Below are 21,367 nucleotides of genomic sequence, written 5' to 3'. Positions count from 1 at the left end.
GGAAAGAGAAGTGAGTGCAGTAAAAATCACGAGAGAGAAGGTACTAGAGAAGCTAAATGATCTAAGGGTAGTTAAATCTCCTGGACTGGATGGAATGCACAATTGGATGCTGAAGGAGGTAGCTGTAGAGATTGTGGAGGCATTGGTAATGATCTTTCAGGAATCAATGGAGTCTGCCATGGTTCTGGTGGACTGGAGAATCGAGGATGTTACTCCACTGCCTAAGACAGGAGTGAGGCAGCAGAAAGGGAATCATAGACCTATTAGCCTAACGCCGGTGGCTGGGAAGCTGTTGGAGTCGATTGTCGAGGATGAGGTTATGGAGGTGCATGAAAAGAGCAGCCCAAGTCAGCATGGTTTCCTTAAAGGAAAATCATGCCCGACAAACTTATTGCAATATTTTGAAGAGATCACAAGTAGAACGGACGGGAAGATGCAGTGGATATTGTGCATTTGCACCTTCAAAAGGCCTTCGATAAGGTGCTGCACATGAGGCTGCATGGAATTATAGGAAGGATAGAAGCTTTGCAGTAGCTGATCAGTAGGAAACAGAGTGGAAATAAAGGGATCCTACTCTGGTTGGCTGCCAGTTACCAGTGGTGTTCCGCAGGGGTCGGTGGCGGGGCCACTTTTTATATTGTATATAAATGATATGGATGATGGAATAGATAGCTTTGTGGCTAAATTTACAAATGATACCAAAGCAGGTAATGGGCAGGAGGTGCTGAGGATACACTGCAGAGAGACTTGGATAGATTAGAAGAATGGGGAAAGAGGTGGTAGATGAAATACAATGTTTAAAAGAGTAGGGTCATACACTTTGGGAGAAGAAATAGAGAGGCATTTAATTGGGGGATAAAATTCTAAATTCAGAGGTGCAAAGATTAACTTCCAGGTTGAGTCAGTGGTGAAAAGTATTGGCATTAATTGTTGCATAGCATACAAGAGGAGGGGTGTAATGTTGAGACTCTATAAAGCACTGGTGAGACCTCACTTGGAGTACTGTGTACAGATATGGGCACCTTATTTGTGCTGGTGTTGGAGAGGGTTCTGGAATTATATCTGAAATGAAAGGGTTAGCATAACAGAGATGCAGAAAAATTTCTTTAATCAGAGGGTTGAGTCTGTGGAACGTTGCCACAGGTGGCTGTGGAAGTGAGGTCATTGGGGATATTTAAAAGCAGAGGTTAACAGGTTTTTGATTGGTCAGGGCATCAAGGGTTACGGGGAAATAACCGGGGAGTGGGGCTGAATGGGAGGATGGATCAGCACGATTAGAATGGTGGAGCAGACTTGATGGGCCTACTTCTGCTCCTATATCTGAGCATTACCAGGCTAAACATTTTAAAATCAAGACTGATTTAATTACTTTAAATTCACCGGCTGCCTTGCTGGGATTTGAACATACACCTGGACCAAGCCCATGTATTGGAACCTTAACCCAAAGGTTATCATAAACTCATCAGGTGACACACATTTCCACATTTAAGGCCAAATGGTTAATGAGCATTAATTCAAACAGTCAAGAGAGATCAATAAGTTTAGTTGATTTGCATCTAAATGAAAGATGGGTAAACAGATAAGAGAGATAAATGAAGAACAGATAGCCTCATATTGTTCAATACAGGTGCTGAGTTAAACAGTACAATAGGGTCAGAAAATACCAAGTTCAAGAACAGTGAAACTTTTTTTGGTGAATTTCCATCACTTTATTACTTTTATACAAATGTTTCTATCTTAAACGCCGCACAGCGACAATCCTGAAATTCAGATTCAGTACAAAATATTTTTGACTGTGTTGAAGTCAGCAATTCACAGATCCAAATATTTTACCCATATGTGGAAGTAACATCAGCACCAGATACCAGCATCACCAGGAAAGACGCAAACCAAATGACAGCTGCATGTTAATTTGGTTATTATTTTCATACAAATTAAAGAACCAGTGGTGAACTTCAAAGTTGAATAAGTATTCAAGGGGATAAAAAGAAAGTCAGGATTCAGGTAGAGCTAATCAGAGCCCCTCTCAAGGAGCACACACAGGACAAATGGCCACCTTCTGTGATGTTATTCTTTGTGCAGAATACTAATTTAACAGTAAAAAAAATCCCTGCCATTTCTTCTTCACTGAAGTGAAAACAAAAAAATGAAGAGCACATCAAAATGAATATTTAAAAATACTTAAAAAAAAACTTGGGAATCCTTCATTTTCTGGGGTAGGTTGGTTTCAGATTCCATAAGGCAGAAGTGATGATCCATCGTCTTCCCTCAAAATCCAGTAGGGCTTGGGGACCGTGCGCAGTTTGGAGCCAGGACAAAAGCTCAGTCAGACCCTGTTGCATCACTACCATCATCCAGCTCTTCCTTCGTTGTCTGAAAAACACAAGGGGAGACAGATGGAAAAACATAGCACAGAAAGGTGCAACAATCAATACTCAGGAAACTGACCAGAAATGGATTTAGCTTGACATAAAAATCAATTAAGAGCTTTAAATCCAGGGGCTCATGGGAAAAAAAAATTGCACCTCACAGGATTTCCCCACAGTTCTTTTATACCTTCTATCTATCCAGGATTCTGAACACTGGCAACCTCCAAAACCCGGCACTTTCTTCAATAATGAAAACGCCCAACCCCCTCGCTCATAGCCCCGTGCCCCACCCCCGCCATCTGTCAGACCCCCCCCCCACACATCCATCCATTGGTCGCATCCCAGGCTATCGCCCCCCCTTCCCCATCTAATTCCCGACACAGCAGCAGGGGTGTGGTGCAGCCGTGCTCAGAGTTCACTCACAACAGCAGCCAGCGACAGTTGAGCCAGCGCTGCTGCGAGTGAACACTCCAGGCTTGGGGCCAAGAGTCACCTTTCCACTGAAGGTAACAGAGGGGAGGGACGGGGGTCTGAGCCAGTTTTATTTTGAAGCTTTATTTGAAAATAACATGCTCGTTATATTATGGTCTTTTATGGTCTCTATTTTTCTAAATTAATTTAATTCCCCGCACCCCCTATTTTGGGCGATTTTGAAACATTGCATTTGCTTAAAGGGACCACCATTTTAAATTGATTCCAAAATCCAGAGCAACAGCAGGTGTCTGGTCCCAGATAAAAGGTTAGGCACCTGTAGCAAATTATCAATAACATTGAAAGAGTGCAAGAGAAGATTTACTGGGATGTTGCCACAACTTCAGGAACTGATTTACAGGGAAAGGTTAAACAGGTTAGGACTTTATTACCAGAGCATAGAAGAATGAGGGCAGATTTGATAGAGGTATTTAAAATTATGAGGGGAATAGACAGACTAAATGTAGATAGGCTTTTTCCACTGATGGTGGGTGAAATACAAACCAGAGGACATGGGTTAAGAGTAAAGGGGGAAAACATGACAGGGAACTTCTTCACACAGAGAGTGGTGGGAGTGAGAAATGAGCTTTCAGCTGAAGTGTTGAATACAGGCTCAATTTTAACATTTAAAAATAACTTGGACAGATGGATGGGAGAAGTATGGAGGGCTATGGGCTGGGTGCAGGTCAGTGGAACTAGGCAAAAAAAAATTCAACACAGACTAGAAGGGCCGAAGTGGCCTGTTTCTGTGCTGTAATGTTCTATGTGCTTTAAAGCAAACAAAGTACTTTTAGAAGTGCAGTTGCTGTGGTAATGTGGAAAATGTAGCAACCAATTTATGTCCTGCACAAACAGGAATGTTAAACTAGCACCCTAGGTTTCAGTTAGAATGGCTGGGGAATAAAGGACCCCCACTGGACCAATGTACCACCATTGGAGTGCTTGCACTCCAATGAAGTATTCAACCCGATTTCACATTGAGCCCAGAATATTAATTGCTTCAAGTGATTTCTGTCAGTTCTCAGCTGGCAATGCAAGCTCCAAAAATAGAATGGGCTATGAAAATCAAACCCATTCAGGCTGTTGGTGCACATCTTAATCTGGAGTGCAAAAAACCACCCCAGGATGCATGTCAGAATCCATGCCCCTTGCACAGATGGCTGCAGGTGTCAATAGGACTAAACAGTCTGATTAAACTGGACTCTTGAGAATAACTTCGCCTTTTCCTCAAGCTCTATCATTATATAGGCAGTCTGTAGGATACACTGCAACAACTCATCTCCACTCCCATAAACCCCTCATCCAAGACATGTAGAACTCCAACAGTGGGAGCAACACTACCTAGAAGTCACAACCATCCTGAATGGGGACATGAGCTATTCCATCATCATCTGGTCAGTAACATGGATATCCCCTGCACATTGTGGAGAAATCCTTGTTGGATTCTCAGCAATAAGATGGCCCAAAATAAACAGGGTGATTCCAGAGATAACACAGGCATTAAATAAAATTGCTTTACAAAAAACCTCATGAAAGCTGATCCACAGACAGTAAAGCTTGTGAAATCAAGCAATTGCTCTATCCAGCTGAAACCCTCATCAAGTCAAATCCTACACTTAAAGGCAGTGGTAGAAGTGAGTTAGAATGCAAGGTGTTTGCAGACAAATGTGGCCAAGGGAGAACTCCAGGTTCGCTAGCCAATGTGCAAAAACTCAAACATAATCTACCCACATTTCAGCACCTACTTCAATTCCAGACTCTGGTGCATCTCCAGTTTTTAAAACACTCACCTTCACCAGCTATTCTTAAGTACTGGAATTCCCTTCCCAAACTATCTCCCCCCTACCCCAAACCCTCTCTCTCTTCTTATCAAAGCTATTGGTCACATGTGTTTCAAGACTGATAAAACTTCTGTGAAGTATCTTGATATCTGTGAACAGATCAATGGATCAATGCAAGTTATTGACAATCAGTCTGATGACATAGACACCAATTTAGACAGCATATATGCAGTCATTAAAAGCATGAGGAGCTAAGACCCATCAAATACTCACTAGAAAAACAAACTGCAGGTGTTCAAATCATGAGTAAACAATGAGATGCTGGAGGACTCAGCTGGTCAAGCAGAGTCCATGGAGAGAAATGGCCCGTTAATGTTTCACATTAGGACCCCTTGATATCATCCCTTCCTACTTTCGTCTTGACAAACCCAACAGCATGAACATCAATGTAATCCCTACCTCTATCTGGTTCCACTGTATCCATCACTTATTTTCCCCCACATTGTGGCCTCTACCTATGTCTCCAATTTCAGTCCAATATGCTATCATCCCTTAGTCCCTCTCAATCTTATCCAAACACTCATTTTCTTTCTCCCCCCAGATATCACCACTTCCTACTTTAGTCTTGATAAAGGATCCTGACCCAAAATGTTGACTGACCATTTCTCTCCCTGGATGTTGCCTGACTGAGTCCCTTCAACTTTTCCCAGTAAAATTCACCTTGTTACTATCACCCACACCCCATCCCATCCCCAGGATTGCAATTCTTACCTTTGAGTGGTTCTCATTCAGCTGGACTCCTGAGGCTGTTGCAGTAAAGTCATGAATTGGAAGGGTGCTCAACCAATTAGCCATTGACTGCTCTTCTATTTCAGTTCTGATAATGGTAGGGTAGATGTGATCCTCTTTAAAGGCCAGAATTTGTTCTTCAACATCAGTCCACTGCAAAGCCTCGTGAACTCCATCATTACCAAACCGATTGTTGTACTTCTCAAAATGAACTGTGTCCAATACAAGCCCCAGTCCAGGGGCTTTTGGCACATCAACCTTCTCCTCACCCCAGCTCTGATCCATAACAGATGCTGGGGCGTAACCTTGCACGATGGCGATTACTAAGCCAATCATTTTCCTTATTTGATGCATCATGAAGCTCTGACCCTTGACCTTCAGGACAGAAAATTCCATGCCCTGCCTCACAAATGGATCTTCACAAAACATCTCCATTATGTAACGCTTGGCACTGGGGTCTCTCGGACCCTTCCCAGATGTAAAGTTATGGAAGTTGTGGGTTCCCTTGTAGCAGCCCAACAGCTTGTTGACGTTTCCAAGAGCCTCAATGCTCAGGCGGAACTCCTCATTCTGTCGATCAAAGTCCTTGTGTGCAAATGCAAATGTGGGCAGCATGTAAAAGTAGGTGCGGGCATCACAGGTGTTCTTTGAGTTGAATCTCCCAGTTACTCTTTTCAGTCCTGGAAGAGGTGGGGGGGGGGGGGGGGGGAGGAGGAAAGAGATAGATAGAGAAATAAATCAGGAACAAAGCTGAAGACAGGAGCCACTACAAGGAAATTACACTGAGACAAGAGGTTCTTGTAGCACCATCTACCAAGTCTCACTTCAACTCTAGCCCAGGTAGGAACTGGAAAATTAACACACAAATTTCAGATCAGAAACCCCTCATAAACTGGGGAGAGACTGATAACATTCCAGGTTTCCAAGATCCTACCTGTGAAGACAGCTGACAGAGTTATGGGGGCAAGGTAGAATGAAAATTTCAGTCTAAAACACTCGTCATGGTGTCGGGTGGGATTGGGTATGGTTGAGAGCAATTCCCAGTTTTATTGCTCCAGAGCACAACATTGGGCAGAAGTGAAACACTAACCTCCAATGCATGCTGTGATTGTAGTAAAAACAAAAATTCTGGAGGCAAAGTCTCACAGCATCCATTGGAGGTAAAGATGTACAGAATGTTTTCCCTTATCTGAAGTTTTGTTAACCAAAATGATCCATTAACCAAACTTTTTTGCAATGCCAACATGGCGTCACAAGTTGAAAAAAATTGATCACCCGACTTACCCATGAAGGGCTCTGACAATCTGTTGGTGCCATTTTCATAACAACAGACCTCTCGTGTACTGTCCAAAGATATAGTTGGAAATGGCAAAAAGGTCTGCAGATAGCATTATGGATGTCAGTGAAAAGGAGATTAAGTTGTTTTTTGGTACGTATTAAACATTATTTCATGCTCGAAAAGCCTGCCATTGTTAACCATACTTAAAGCCATCATTCTGTTAACTGTAAAAAAAAACAATAAGCGAAAACCATCGCGTCCCAAGCTTTTCAGATACAAGGAAACATACTGTACAACCAACATTTCAGGCTTGAGCCTTTCCTCAAGGTATGGGCAGCACACCACATTTTCCTGATAGGTGGAGCAAGAATTAATGAAGAAACATCTGGCATGGCAAATGCAGCAGAGGTTAAAGAAATGACCTATGATCAGGAGACATTATGATCAAAGTAACATCGTTGTACCTGTTGACCTGACAACAGTCCCAGAACATTCATTTGCAAAGGCACAACCAAAGACCAAAAGTTCACCGTTAACATTTTAGACTGAAATGTTGGTTCAATCAACCAGGTGCTCTCCAGTCTACAAACTCAGGCTAGGACTGTAGGATTGGAGAGACACCACCAATACCTTTAGAAGTCTCTTCTTACCTAGACAAGGCAGAGGTCAAAAAATGTTTGTGGACTAAAAGGGAAGTAGGGATCAGGCGGAACATGGGCTTGCAGTTCAGGATCAGCCCCACTTTTACTGGATAAGAGAGCAGGTTCAAGAGGCTCAACAGCCTTCACCTGTAGCATGGAAACTCTATAAAGATAGCACCAATTAAAGCAGCAGAGTTATGAGTTCACCTCGAACTGGTATAAACTGCTACCTGGTGTCTATTCCTCAGGAATGTGTTTTACATGCACCTGGTTGATCTTGCATGAAAATCTGTAAACAGATTTTGAAGTAGTTATTGTCGACAGCCCTAGGTTTAATCAAAGTAGGCAAACCAGATAAATCCAGACACCAGAAGCCCAATAACATAAAGATGGGATCCAAGGAATAAACTTCAGCAATCAGCCAACTGCAGATGAAATGAAACAGGCTCTTCCCTCTTTGCTTTATTAACTACATATTCCTCCCACCCTCGAAGGCCAGAGATCTCCCAGTGGGCTGTCCAATCAATATGACGCAGCAGATGGCCGTACCTAGTATTTTAATGCCCGGTGGCAGGTTTTCATTGATCTTCTCCACGAGGTTATCGATGAGCCAGAGTTTCAGGGAGACAATCTGACCAGCTGCAGAAACACCCTGGGTGGGGAGGGGAAAGGAAGGTTTAAGCAAAATCAGAGGCTAGACATTTTGACCATTTTAATCCAATATACCTGAGGGAATAACTAAAAATAGAGTTCCACAATGGTTTTTCTCCAACAGAACATTCCATTCTACCCCATGGAACCCCTTGCCAGAGCTTTGATAAATTATCCCCGACATTTCTATTTCACTTTATTAATGTAGCTAATGTGGTCTGACCCAAACTACACAAGGCCTCAGCCTTGCATCTTTTCCTTTATATTCTTTGCTTCCTCAACACCACCCACCTCTTCACCCATCTTTATATCATCTGCAAACTTGGCCATAAAGCCAATTTCATCTTCCAGATTATTTCCATACAACTTGTCGTAACAGAGCCAACACTGCAGACCACCACGAGTCACCGGCAACCAGCCAGAAAAGGCCCCTTTTATTCCCACTCTATTGCTGCTGCCAGTTAGTCTTCTACCCACACTAGTACCTTTCCTGTAATACCATGGGTTTCTAACTTGTTAAGCAGTCTCATGTGCAGCATCCTGTCAAAGACTTTCTGAAAATTAGTTTTCAAATAGTGGATGTAAACAACATCCACCAACTCTACTTTGACTGTCTCTTATTACTTCCTCAAAGAATTCAAATAGATTTGTCAGGCAAGATCTCTTCTGAAGGAAACTGTGCGGACTTTGGACTACTTTATTATGAGCTTTTAAGTACTATGAAGCCTCATCCATAATAATGGATTCTAGAATTTTGCCAACTACTGAAGTTAGACTAATTGGTCTACAGTTTCCAGCCTTCTCATTGAGTACAGACATTTACAATTTTCCAGTCCTCTGAAACCAATCCTGACTTTAGCAATTCTTGAATGATCACTACTAATGTGCTCACAATCTCGTCTGCTATCTCTTTCAGAACCCTGGGTTGTGGTCTGCCCATTCCAGGCCGCTTTCAATCCCTTCAGCTTCCCAAGCATCTTCTCCTTAGTGACAGCAACTACATTCCCTCTGTCCCAGAATTTCTCAAATTTCTGGCACACTACTGGTGTATTCTACAGTGAAGATTGATGCAAAATTCCTATTTGGTTTATCCACCATTTCTTTGTTCTTCAGTATCATTTTCCAGTGGTCCAATGACCACTCTTTCCTCTTTTACTCTTTATATATATATCTGAAAAATCTTTTGGTATCCTCCTTTAGATTATTGGTTAGTTTATCTTCTTAAAATGTCCCAGAAGATTTAGCATGATGTTGAATACGACATCAAACTTCTGCAGGTGCACTGTGGAAGATATACATCACGGCCTGGCTTGTAGACTCGATTGCCCAGGAATGCAGAAGGCTGCAGAAATTGAAAACCGACTCAAGTTTATTACAGACACTAACCTTCTATCTACTGAAAATATCCACATGATACGTTGCCTCGAGAAGGCAGCCAACATCATCAACCTGGTCACAACCCCTTCTCACTGCCACCTTCAGGAAGAATGTCCAGAAACCTGAAGACCAGCAGCTCTAGGTTCAAGAACAGTTTTTAAATCAAACCCAGCTATCAAACTCTTAACCTCCCCATTCTTCCCTAAACATAAACTACTCCAGGACCAAAGATCTATCTGCACTATTGAAACAACATATTTTTCTTGCACTAACAAATGAATATGTATATATTCTTTCAGAGTCATGATCCCTTTCCGTCTTGGTAATATTGTGATTTAATTTGTACTGTTGTAGTTGGTATATCTTGTGGGCCTGAAGTTAGCAAGAATTTTGCTCTGTCTGTGCATTGTACTTGTGTAATGACAACTCATCTCACACTGGACGGAGAAACCCAGTTAAAGTTTCAGGTTGATAACTGAAACATACACTAAATGAAAATGATGGACTCTGGAAATCTGCAATTAAACACAGAAAATGTACACTCTAACGGGCTATTGTAGGTAGACAACTTGGGCCACATGGACAAGTTGCGGCGCTGCCAGAATCTCCATACAGCAGTGCTGCCGCAAACCCACGGAGAGTGAGGAGCGGAGATACTGCGCTCCCACGGTGCTCTCAATTGCCCAGTCAACTGCCGTCAGCTCCGCATAGACTTTGAACGACCCGCTAAAGGAGTCGACGATACTTCTATTTAAAATCCCGTGACCTCAGGGTCTGCGCCAAAGATGGCGGAATCTATGATAGGCAGCAGCCATGAGGGGTTGCAGACTCCAGGGAACTGGAGGGCCGGTGCAGGGCACCAGAAAACGGGGAGATCGTCCTCATCTGAGAAGGAGAACCAGAGGAGATGACCTGGATGGTGACCACGGCAGCAGACCAGTGAGGGACCACTGCAGTTGAAAGGCCCATACATTCAGCGGGAAGCTGGTGATTCAAGGTGAGGAACCCATGGAGGCTATTCGTTGCTGCACACTACTGTTGGGGGACAGCTGGAGACTGGCTCAAAACTAGCTGTACCAGGTATCCAAACTGGGAGGTGAGGGGGTGCCGAAGGGTTCCTGACCGTGTCGGAGGTTCGGATCTGGAGTTTGAGTTGCCGATGGTTTGGACTGGTCTCTGTATGGCTGTGGAGCTGCGGAAACACAGGAAGTGAATCTACGGACATTTGGGAACTCTGGGGGAACTCTGCTTCTCTTTCTCTGTCTGTAAGAAGCATTTCCGCCAATGGAAAATCTACCTGCCTTACAGCAGGCAAAAGCAATTCCGTGTAAAAGGATACTGTTTTATTACATGACAACAAATTAAATCTTGAATCTGGACCAGAGACGTATAACATGGAAATAGACCCTATGGACCAAGGAAGATACCGCAAACATTCAGTAGGTTACTGAATGAAAAGAGTGAAAAGAGAATGAAAAGAGAATGAATTAATGATTCAGATTGAAGACCCTACAAGGTCAAACTAAACCAGTTTTCCTTTCTGGAGACATGGGCTGATTATTTCCAGCATTTCCGGATTTTGTAACAGACATATGGCATCTCGGTATTCAACCACTCCACAACCTTGGTTCCCAAAACTTCCAAACTCCTCCAGCTCAACAACTCCATCTCCAAATTCCTTCAGCTCTGCATTTTCAAAAACACTCCCAATTATGATCACTGAATCATCATTTCCCTTGCCCTACAGCTACCCAGGCTTCCACCAAAACTCTCTCCCCTCCCTGCAGTTACAGCTTTAATCAAATTGCCTGGACAACTCTTTACAGAGAATGTTGATAGATCAGCCCAAAACATCTTGCAACCTATGCTGTTAATCTTTGAAGATTAGCACAGGATTTGTTTGCAGTTATCTGCAGAGGTACCACTCTGTCCCAGAAGGAAGGGCAAGAAGATCCAGAGGAACCACTTGTTTGGAGTCATTGCTGACAGAAGGCATTTACTTGCCCTCTTGCCAAAAATTCTGCAACTGGAGAGTTACAAGAAAAGTGGATACTCTGGGACTAAGTGTGGGAGGTTGAGGGGGAACCTCATAGGAAATATTGAAAAATGGAGGGGCACAGACAAGATTAATCATTTTCCAGGCTAGAGTCTAAAACTAGATGGTTTAGTTTGCACATAGAGGGTGATGGAGTGGAATGAACTGCCAGAGGAAGTGGTTGAGGTGGGTACAATTCCAAGGTTTAAGAAACTTTTAGGGAGGTTCATGGATAGAAAGGTTTGAAGGGGATAAGGGACGACACAGGCAATTGGAACTTGCTCAGGTAGGCCACCTAGTCAGCATGGATGAGTTGGGCTGAAGGGCCTCTTTCTATACTGTCCAACTATGTTTCTGTGTGAAAAATTAGTTACTGCAAAGTGAGCCAGGTTCAACACATAAACGTGTCAGAATTTGATTTTCAAAGGATATTTTCAACATTTGGAGAAAATTAATGTGGACAAATGTTTCCATCGGTACATGAAAGCATAAACAACAGGACATTTGTTTCTTCAAGCTTACTTGCTCTCCCATTCAGCACAGTCATGGCTGATCTCCCTTGGTGTCATTTCCTTACCTATCCTCATACCCCTCAAATCCACTAATATCTGGAAATTTCTGCTTGGAATGAACCCAGCAATGAGACTCCTTCGTACTCTGGTGATCAATTTCCAAGATTCACCTTGGAATGAAGAAACGTTGGTTCTGTATCTTTGCCTTGTTTGAACAGCTGGGCTTCTACAGCATTTTGTGTTTTTACTTCAACCACGGTGTCTACAGAATTTTGTGATTTACTTTTGTCTACATTTTGTTCATACAGTACCTTGATGAAGGGCTCAAGTCTGAAATATTGTTTTTGTATCTTTATGTTTGCTACATAAAGTACACTGTTTGACCTGCTGAGTTTCTCCAGCATTGTGTTTTAACTTCAATTAGAGTCTGCAGACTTTCGTGTTTTCCTCCTGCAACCTGATTACTGGCTACAGCAGGGAATTATTTATAGCAAACTAATTTGAATGGATTCTGCCATAAACACAAAAGTACAAGAACATTGACCAAAGCATTGTTGCTGATCATACTAACAGCCCATTAAAATGTTAACATTTTCAAATCAATTATTTCAATATCCCACATGATCAAAGACTTCAGCTCTTTTTAATGGAGAGAAAATGGTTGTAGTACCTTGTCAGTCCTTGCACATCTCTGAAAGGCCATCTTCCTCATATCATTGCCGTGGTTCTCTGGAATACAGCCAGCCTTCACCAGAGCTTTAACCAGCTCATCCTCAATGGTCTTAAACTGGGCTGACCCAACATTCCTCTGTTTTAAGAAAATTCCAAAAACGTACATCTGTTAGTATGGTGGAAAGGAGTTCCCTGCCTCGTCATGTATGGGTGCAACCCATGCTCCAACCCATGCTGGAGTTTACCTCTCCCAGCAATTCCCAAGCTGCAGGTACTCAAGCATTTCCTTATAGTGCCATGTTTTGAGGCAGTGGCCACTCTGGGATTGTCAGTTACACTTCTGCCACTCTCATCTCTGCTCATCACCAATTAGTTACCCCCAGTCTTCACTGCATTCATCTGGCCAGCAGTAATCTGTGCTTCTCTCTTGTCCATCACCCACCCCTCAACTTCAAACATGCAGCTTTTCTAACTTCCCCACTTCCAAAAGATCACTTGAAATATTAACTGCTTTTCCCTCCACAGATGCTGCCTGACCTGCTAATCTGGAAATAAAAAATAAACTGCAGATACTAGAATCTGATTTTTAAAATGTTTGAATAACTCTTTTAATGATCTAGATGTAAAGTAATATCTCCAAGTTTGCAGACGAGATAAAAACTGGGATGAAGATTCAAAGGGGATGCAGGGTGAATTGGGCAACTTAGGTGAGTAGGCAAATGCATAGTAGATGCAGCATAAATATGAGGTGTTCACTTAGGTGGCAATAACAGGAAGATTTTCTGAATGGTGACAAATAGGAAAAGGGTGGCACAATGAGACCTGGTGTCACAATGCATCAGTCAGTGAAGGTTGGAATAGATGTACAGCAGGTGGTGAAGAAAGCAAATGACTTTGGTCTTTATTGCAAGAAGTTTTGAATATAGAAGCAGGATGGTCTGACTGCAGGTCACTCATTGAATATTGTGTGAAGGTTTGGCCTAATCTGAGGAAGACTATTCATACCATTGGGCAGGAGCTGTGAAGGTTGACAAGACTGAACCCTGGGATTGCAGGACCTACACATGAAAAAAGAATGGATTGACCAGTTATACACTGGAATTTAGAAGAGTGAGATCTAACAAGGACACAAAATTCCAACAGGGGCCCATGCAAATGGTACCCACATGGGCCTCAGCTCAATCCATACTACAAGATTTCTCAACTCTTCCTCTGCTACATTGGAGCTGCCTCCTGCACGCATGATGAGTTCATTGACTTTATCCATTTTGCTGCCAATTTCGACCCCAACCTCAAATTTACTTGGTCCATCTTGATCAACACTTTTCCCTTTTTTGATCTCTGTCTCCATCTTAGGAGACAAAACGTTTTCTACAAACCCATCAATTCTCACAGATACCTTAACTATACCTCTTCACACCCTGTAAGGATTCAATTTTTTTCTAACAATTCCTACGCCTCCATCACATCTGGTCCCAGGATGAGGTCTTCCATATGAAATCATCTGAGATACCTTAAAAAAAATGGCATTCCCTCTACTATCATCAACTCAGCGCTCACCTGCATATCCTTCATTACTCGTACATCTGCCCTGGCCCTCTCCGCCTCCACAAGCAATGAGGACAGGATTCCCCTTGTCCTCATCTACCACCCACTATGTTATCCAACCACCAGACACATATTCCCCTCTCCTCCTTTCTTAGGAATGCTCCCTCCATGACTGCCTCGTCCATTCCTCCCTCCCCACCATTTGTCCCCTTGGCAGCTGTGACCGCAGGAGATGCTCCACTTGAGCCTACACCTCCTCCCTCTCCACCATTCGGGACCCTAAACTGTCCTTTCAAGTGAAACAACAGTTCACTTGTGAATCTGCAGGGGTCATCTACTGCATCCAGTGCTCCTGCTGTAGTCTCCCCTCCATCATAGACTAGACACAGATTGTGAAATCGCTTTGTTGAGAACCTCGGCTCTGTCCGCCGCAATAGCGTGGTTCTTCCAGTGTCCACCCATTTCAATTCCCCATCCCATTTCCTTGCTGAAAAGTCTATGGTCTCATGCACTGTCAGTCAGACATCACCCGCATCTATCCCTATTTCCCCTTTTCCTCAACCTCTGTCACTCTTTCCCTTTCCTCCAGCACTGCATTCACAGAGCCACCCACCCATTCCCCCAAATCATTCTCTCCTTTCCTCCCATGTCCAGTTATTTCCATTTGTCTGTGCTCCTCCCCTGCCTTTTCTTTTCTTCTCCCCAGCCTGTTATTCAGGTACCTGTCTGCTTTTTATTCATACCTTGAGTTGAAACATCAGTTATACCTCTTTATCTCCTATGGTTGCAGGTTCTTCAAGCAGATCTGTCTCTTTATGACAATCACAGTATCTACAGACTTTCATGTTTCACTCCAAAAGGACATTAGACTGGTTAATTAGAGAATGTTCCTGATGTTGAGGAAATCCAGAACAAGGGTGGGGGGGAGGGGGTCACAAAGGATCAAACTTAACCCATTTAAGACTGATAGAAACTCCCTTCCACAGCAAGTTGGTGAACCAAGGTCATTAAATAGGTTCAAAAGGGAGTTGGATGTGGCCTTATTTGCTAAAGGGGTCAAGGAGTGTAGGGAGCAAGCAGGAATAGGGGACAGATGTCAGATGAGCAGCCATGGCCAGGCAATGAGTTTATAGCATACACATTGGATGAATTTATGGACTCAATCAGGCAACACTTGCTCAGAATTTGGAGAGAATAGGGAAGCGAACGTGAAGGGGCTAGTGTCCAAAACAGCCGGGGGAAGCAAGAGGTGAAGCAGTAACTTGTTTATCCTGGATGCAAAATACTGGAAACAATCACAGGGTTAGGGTACTCGTGAAGTGATGCCTCATCCTGGTTTCAAACCGACAATTTTCCTTCAGAATGTCAACAGAGTTGACATTTAAAGGGAATGGGAGGGTATGCATCGCAAGTAGGCAGTTTTAATTGGGTTTGGGCTCAGGCACGTGGGCCCAGGGACAGGTTCCTGGGCTGTACAATTCCATATTCTATTTCAACTGCTTAATACGAAAACGCAGCCAGGGAAAGGATCTGTGGCAGCAATGGGATAGTTAAAATGAACAGGGTCGAGAGAATGCAAAGATTAATCAGAACCTCATATTACAGAACTCCAGGCCTTGAGCGTGGGATTCCTTCGGTTACCAACCCATCGTGTTGAAACTTATATGTCGGACTTCACCAGCTGACCGGAGCCTGCCAGTACCACCTACGTTCAGGTGCAGGATGTCGGGAGGAGAGAACGACGCCGGGCTCACTTGCCTGCATGCCGTGGTAACCTTTCCCCGAATAGGCCACCAGCAGAACCACCTTCCTCTTCGGACTCTTCCTGGGCTGCTCGCCCGCCTCCTCCTTCAGCCTTTTAACAGTAGGCGACTCAAGCCCGACCACCCTCTGCCGCTTGCCGTTCTGCTCCCCACAGCTCCCGGCCTCCAGGCCCTGCTCCCCACAGCTCCCGGCCTCCAGGCCCTGCTCCCCACAGCTCCCGGCCTCCAGGCCCTGCTCCCCACAGCTCCCGGCCTCCAGGCCCTGCTCCCCACAGCTCCCGGCCTCCAGGCCCTGCTCCCCACAGCTCCCGGCCTCCAGGCCCTGCTCCCCACAGCTCCCGGCCTCCAGGCCCTGCTCCCCACAGCTCCCGGCCTCCAGGCCCTGCTCCACGCCGGCCATGCCTCGCTGCCTCCCGACCGCGCCGTACCGGAAGCCGAGGGCCTGGTGCACACGACTGAGAGGCTGGCTCACAAGCCTTCCGAAGCCCCGCAGCGCCAGCCTTCCCCGGCCACCTACCCCACACCGCGACGCAGCCCCGATACAATGTAATAGCAGCCTGATACATCGCATGCGATGCAGGGTCACCTGCCAATCAACAGCACTAGCCCTGCCCAGTTTCCCGCTAACTCCTCAGACAGTCAATCAGCGACTGCTGCCCCGCCCTATGGCGGCCAAATCAGCACCGCAAGCATCACGCCTGCCAATTAGCGTCACCAGCAACACGTCTGCCAATCAGCACCAGGAGCTCTTCCTCTGCCAATCAGCACCAGGAGCTCTTCCTCTGCCAATCAGCACCACGAGCTCTTCCTCTGCCAATCAGCACCACGAGCTCTACCTCTGCCAATCAGCACCACGAGCTCTTCCTCTGCCAATCAGCACCAGGAGCTCTTCCTCTGCCAATCAGCACCACGAGCTCATCCTCTGCCAATCAGCACCATGAGCTCTACCTCTGCCAATCAGCACCACAAGCTCTACCTCTGCCAATCAGCACCACGAGCTCTTCCTCTGCCAATCAGCACCACGAGCTCTACCTCTGCCAACCAGCACCACGAGCTCTTCCTCTGCCAATCAGCACCAGGAGCTCTTCCTCTGCCAATCAGGGGCACTCAGCCCACTCCTCATTCGAAATAGTTCCTGCCAATCTGCCACATCAGCCTTGTCTCGAAATGAAACACGAGATTCTGCAGCCAGTCATCAGCAGAAGGTACACACTTCAGACCTAACCCTTTGGCTTGCCCGCAGCTGTGTGGCAAATCGTTTTTACCCTAGGTCCGAGCAACTCGGGCTGGCATAATCATTTCAATGAACGCCCCCATGAGTTCGCGGTAATGGAAGTGTCGATGTGCTTTTGAGAGGGAGCGCTGCGCCCACAGTCCCAAGCATGCATTGCACAGTAAAGATGAGATAACGTTTCTCCACGACCATGGAGCAGATTTACATATATAGGTTAAAATATACAGTAAAGCATACAGTAAAAAGTATACAGTAAAAGTCCACAGTACACTATCCACACCTGGGAATACAGGAGCCTGATGGTTTGGAGGAAAATAATCTGTTGCCCAATCTGGATGTAAGGGTCCTAGTGCTACAGTACCTCCTACCAGGTGGCAGAAGGGAGAACAGTTTACACAAGGGATGTGTGAAGTCCTTCACAATGTTTATTGCTATCCACGTGCATCGTAAGTTGTAGATATCAGTCATGGTAGGAAGAGAGCCCCCAATGATCTTTTCCGCGGACTTCACTATCCTCTGCAGGGTCTTGTGGTCCGAAGTGATACAGCTTCCAAACAAGGCGGTGATGCAGTTGCACAGAATGCTCTCGATACATCGTCTGTAAATGTAGTGAGGACGGAGGGTGGGAGATGAACTTTCTTCAGCCTTCGCAGGAAATAGAGGCACTGCTGGGCTTTCTTGGCTATGGAGTGGTGTTGAGGGACCAGATGAGATTCTCCACCAAGTGCACGCCAAAGAACTTGATACTCTTGTTGACTTCAATGGTTGACCCGTCAATGGTCAGCAGAGAGTGATCCCTCCTGAAGTCAACAACCATCTCTTTTGTTTTATTAACAGTCAGATACAGGTTGTTGGTTCTGCACCTCATCTCTATGCTGACTCATCATTCTTATGAATAAGGCTCACCATGGTCAGATCATCAATGAACTTGATGATGTGGTTCGAGCTGTGTTTTGCTGCACAGTCATGAATCAGCAGAGAGAACAGCAATGGACTAAGCACAAAGCCCTGGCGGCCCCTCCCCTCCGTACTCAGTGTGATGATTTCCAGCACCTTCAGGTAGTCAGTTCTGACTGAAGGGGATGGTGGACTGGTCAGGTCAGTTACTGAAGAGTATTGCCTTGCTCTTTTGATTAACCCTGGCGCCTAATGCGACTCAAATTGCCCACATATGCTGGTCAGTCTCCAGACCGATCATGAGCTCTTCCTCTGCCAATCAGAAGACTGCAATGTCATCCATGTACAGGGAGGCTTGACCTGGGCACCTCCACAGCCTGGCAATGTCACTCCTCTTATGCCCTCTTCCTTCCTGATGGCTTTGGCAAAGGGCTCTATACAACACACAAATAAGGCTGGAGACTGAGGGCAGCCTTGACTAACTCTGGACTTGATGGGGAAGCTATCGGTTTAATCCAATTCTGAACTCTCTCCCCAAAGCCCATTTTGGAGAGTACGTCATTCATGTATGTGTGTGAAATCCAGTTGGAAGTCTTCTCCTGGTCTAAGCTGACCAGACAGGTGTCCACCCCCCTGTCCTGCACGTAAGTGATGGTGTCCCTCAGCAGCACGAGGCCCGAAACACACAGGTCTGGTCAGAGTGGATCACCTGTCCCAGAGCAGACTTGATTGGCCATGGCTTTTGACAGGATTTTGTAGCCCACATTTAGCAATGAAATAGGTCTCCAATTCCTATTATCCTCCTCCTGTCTAGAAATTGTCTAGAAATAACCCCTCTGTACCTTCAGAGAAAGGAAAGGAAACAGTAGACGGAGAAGGAGGTGAAGAAAAAGGAAAGGGCAAAAAGCTGGCATCAACATTTAATGCCATCAAAAAAATAAATTTAAGTTAAAATATCAAATTACCAATAAGGGATGAAAATTAAATATAAAATATTTAATAAATACACTAAACTATCCGGGTATTTAAATAATTCAATTACCATATAACCACTTACAGCACAGAACAGGCCAGTTCGGCCCTACTAGTCCATGCCGTAGCAAATCCCCACCCTCCTAGTCCCACTGACCAGCACCCGGTCCATACCCCTCTAGTCCCCTCCTATCCATGTAACGATCCAGTCTTTCCTTAAATATAACCAATGATCCCGCCTCGACCACGTCTGCCGGAAGCTCATTCCACATCCCCACCACCCTCTGCGTAAAGAAATTTCCCCTCATGTTCCCCTTATAATTTTCCCCCTTCAATCTTAAACCATGTGCTCTAGTTTGAATCTCCCCCTTTCTTAATTGAAAAAGCCTATCCACATTTACTCTGTCTGTCCCTTTTAAAATCTTAAACACCTCTATCAAGTCCCCTCTCAATCTTCTACGCTCCAGAGAAAAAAGCCCCAGTCTGCACAACCTTTCCCTGTAACTCAGACCCTGAAATCCTGTCAAATATCTATATATATCTATATATTAAGGCTGTCAAATATCTATATATTCATTTCTAAGATTATAAGTAATTTTCTCTTTTTTTTTGAAGACTTTATTTAAAATTTAATAACATGAATACAATAGAGAATTACATTTAAAGAAAAATTAAAAAAAATTAAAATGGTATGATTACAATATTACATCAGAAAACTACACAAAATGAGTAATTTTCTCCATACAATTTTGCATTTCCATATTCCAACGATCAATATATGAGGGAATCGGGTTTCCATGTTACCACTATACATTTCCTGACTATTACAAAAGCAATTTTAATAAATTTGGATTTACTTTTGGGAAGTTAACAATCATAACAGCCAAATTCCCCAAATGGAACAATTATGGATCAAGAAGGAAGTCCACCCCATAATTTTCATCACTACTTCGCCAAAATTTATCCAAAAAGGTCTTAGTTTCATGCATAACCAGATAGAATGTATAAAGGTACCATATTTGATAGATCCGATTTACTATTATGTAACTTTTGAGGAGTGAGATATAGCTGATGTAAAAAATCGAAATGTATTAAATAAGAGCTGTCTTACTGTCTAAGCATAAATTTGACCAGCATTGTTGATCAAATGTCCAAATCTGATCCCCATCTCTCCCGAGATCTATGTAACCCAATTTTTGGGCTTGGAGCAGGAAATACATAGTAGAAATAAATTTAGATGCATTCCCCTTTTGAATTAGAACCTCCATGTCTGTGCACCTTGGCAGGGCCAATGATGGTCCCAACGTATCCTTTAAAAAAAGATTGTAATCGGAGATAGAAGAAGAATATCCTATTAGTCAAATTATTTTTTTAGTTTCTCAAAAGACATGAATTGCCTCTGTTCATTGTAACAATCCTTAATACACCGTTTTGCTACCAGGTGTTTAAAATTTTATTCCCCAAAGTCATGGGTATTAATTATTTTGAAATAAAGGCATCTTTGCAGATTATCCCTCTTTTAGTGCCATAAATTGTTCGATCTTGTGCCAGACATGAAATATATGCCTCATAGAGGATTTTTTTTCCTGATTAGAGTCCCATTTATAGACAAATTCTTCTGCTATCCTTTCTCCTACCTTGTGCAAATCAATTGTAACCCAGGAAAGAATGGCCATCTGATTAAAAAAAGGAAGCAACAAATCCAGTCTGTACAGATGATGCTCTTCTTCATGTAGTCTGACATTCTGCCTGCTAGGAGCATAGCATTGTATACTTCCAGTAAGTCCCATGGAGCCGTGTACAACTCAGCCATCGCTTCTGGGGGGTCATACCCAACCAAAGGAATGGACGGAGTCCATCAGCTTCCCCAGAGTAATTAGCTAATCCAGATATTCCCTTGTACTGTCATCTAAGACCTCCATGATAGAGGACAGGAAGTTTTGGGAGGTGATTCTGTCAGTAGCTTTAGTGTCATACAGGCTGGCATCTGCTGATCCTCTGAATGCCCGTCTGTGAGGATGTGACTCAACTGTTCTCTTCCTTAAGGCTGCAGATCATAGAGCTCTCTCTGAGAATCTTTTGGAAGAAGAAACGTGACCACATCTTATCCTGCTCCACTGTGTGGATTCTAGATCTGAAGATGATCTTGGAGAACTCTGAGGTGAATAGCAAGAAACTCTTGGATTCCTCCCTCACATCTACCCCTCTTGACTGCAGAAGGAGTAGTTGTGGCAACTCAGTCTGGAGTTGGCTCAGCTCCCTCTGTCTCTGTCTTTCCCTTTGAACCTTTCATCAGGTGTGATGTGCTCTCAGTGCTGCTGTATGTAGTGCAGGTGTGGCCCATCCTCCGCACCTGAACCCTGGCATTCACCAGAG

The 21,367-nt window shown here is 44.2% G+C and overlaps 1 protein-coding gene across 1 annotated transcript; it reads right to left on the bottom strand.

The window, feature by feature from the left end:
* Positions 1–1,404: 1,404 nt before the first annotated feature.
* pus1 (pseudouridine synthase 1) lies at positions 1,405–16,562 on the bottom strand. Its single transcript, XM_069932504.1, has 5 exons — positions 15,884–16,562; positions 12,576–12,713; positions 7,880–7,982; positions 5,393–6,090; positions 1,405–2,373 (listed from the first exon to the last, which is right to left on the bottom strand). The coding sequence occupies exons 1-5, from the start codon at positions 16,457–16,459 to the stop codon at positions 2,323–2,325; spliced, it is 1,566 nt and encodes a 521-aa protein (XP_069788605.1). The 5' UTR covers positions 16,460–16,562; the 3' UTR covers positions 1,405–2,322.
* Positions 16,563–21,367: the final 4,805 nt, after the last annotated feature.

This window comes from Narcine bancroftii, chromosome 4 (assembly GCF_036971445.1).
Source record: "Narcine bancroftii isolate sNarBan1 chromosome 4, sNarBan1.hap1, whole genome shotgun sequence".
Lineage (NCBI taxonomy): Eukaryota > Metazoa > Chordata > Chondrichthyes > Torpediniformes > Narcinidae > Narcine > Narcine bancroftii.
This window is presented reverse-complemented; position numbering and strand designations above follow the sequence as displayed.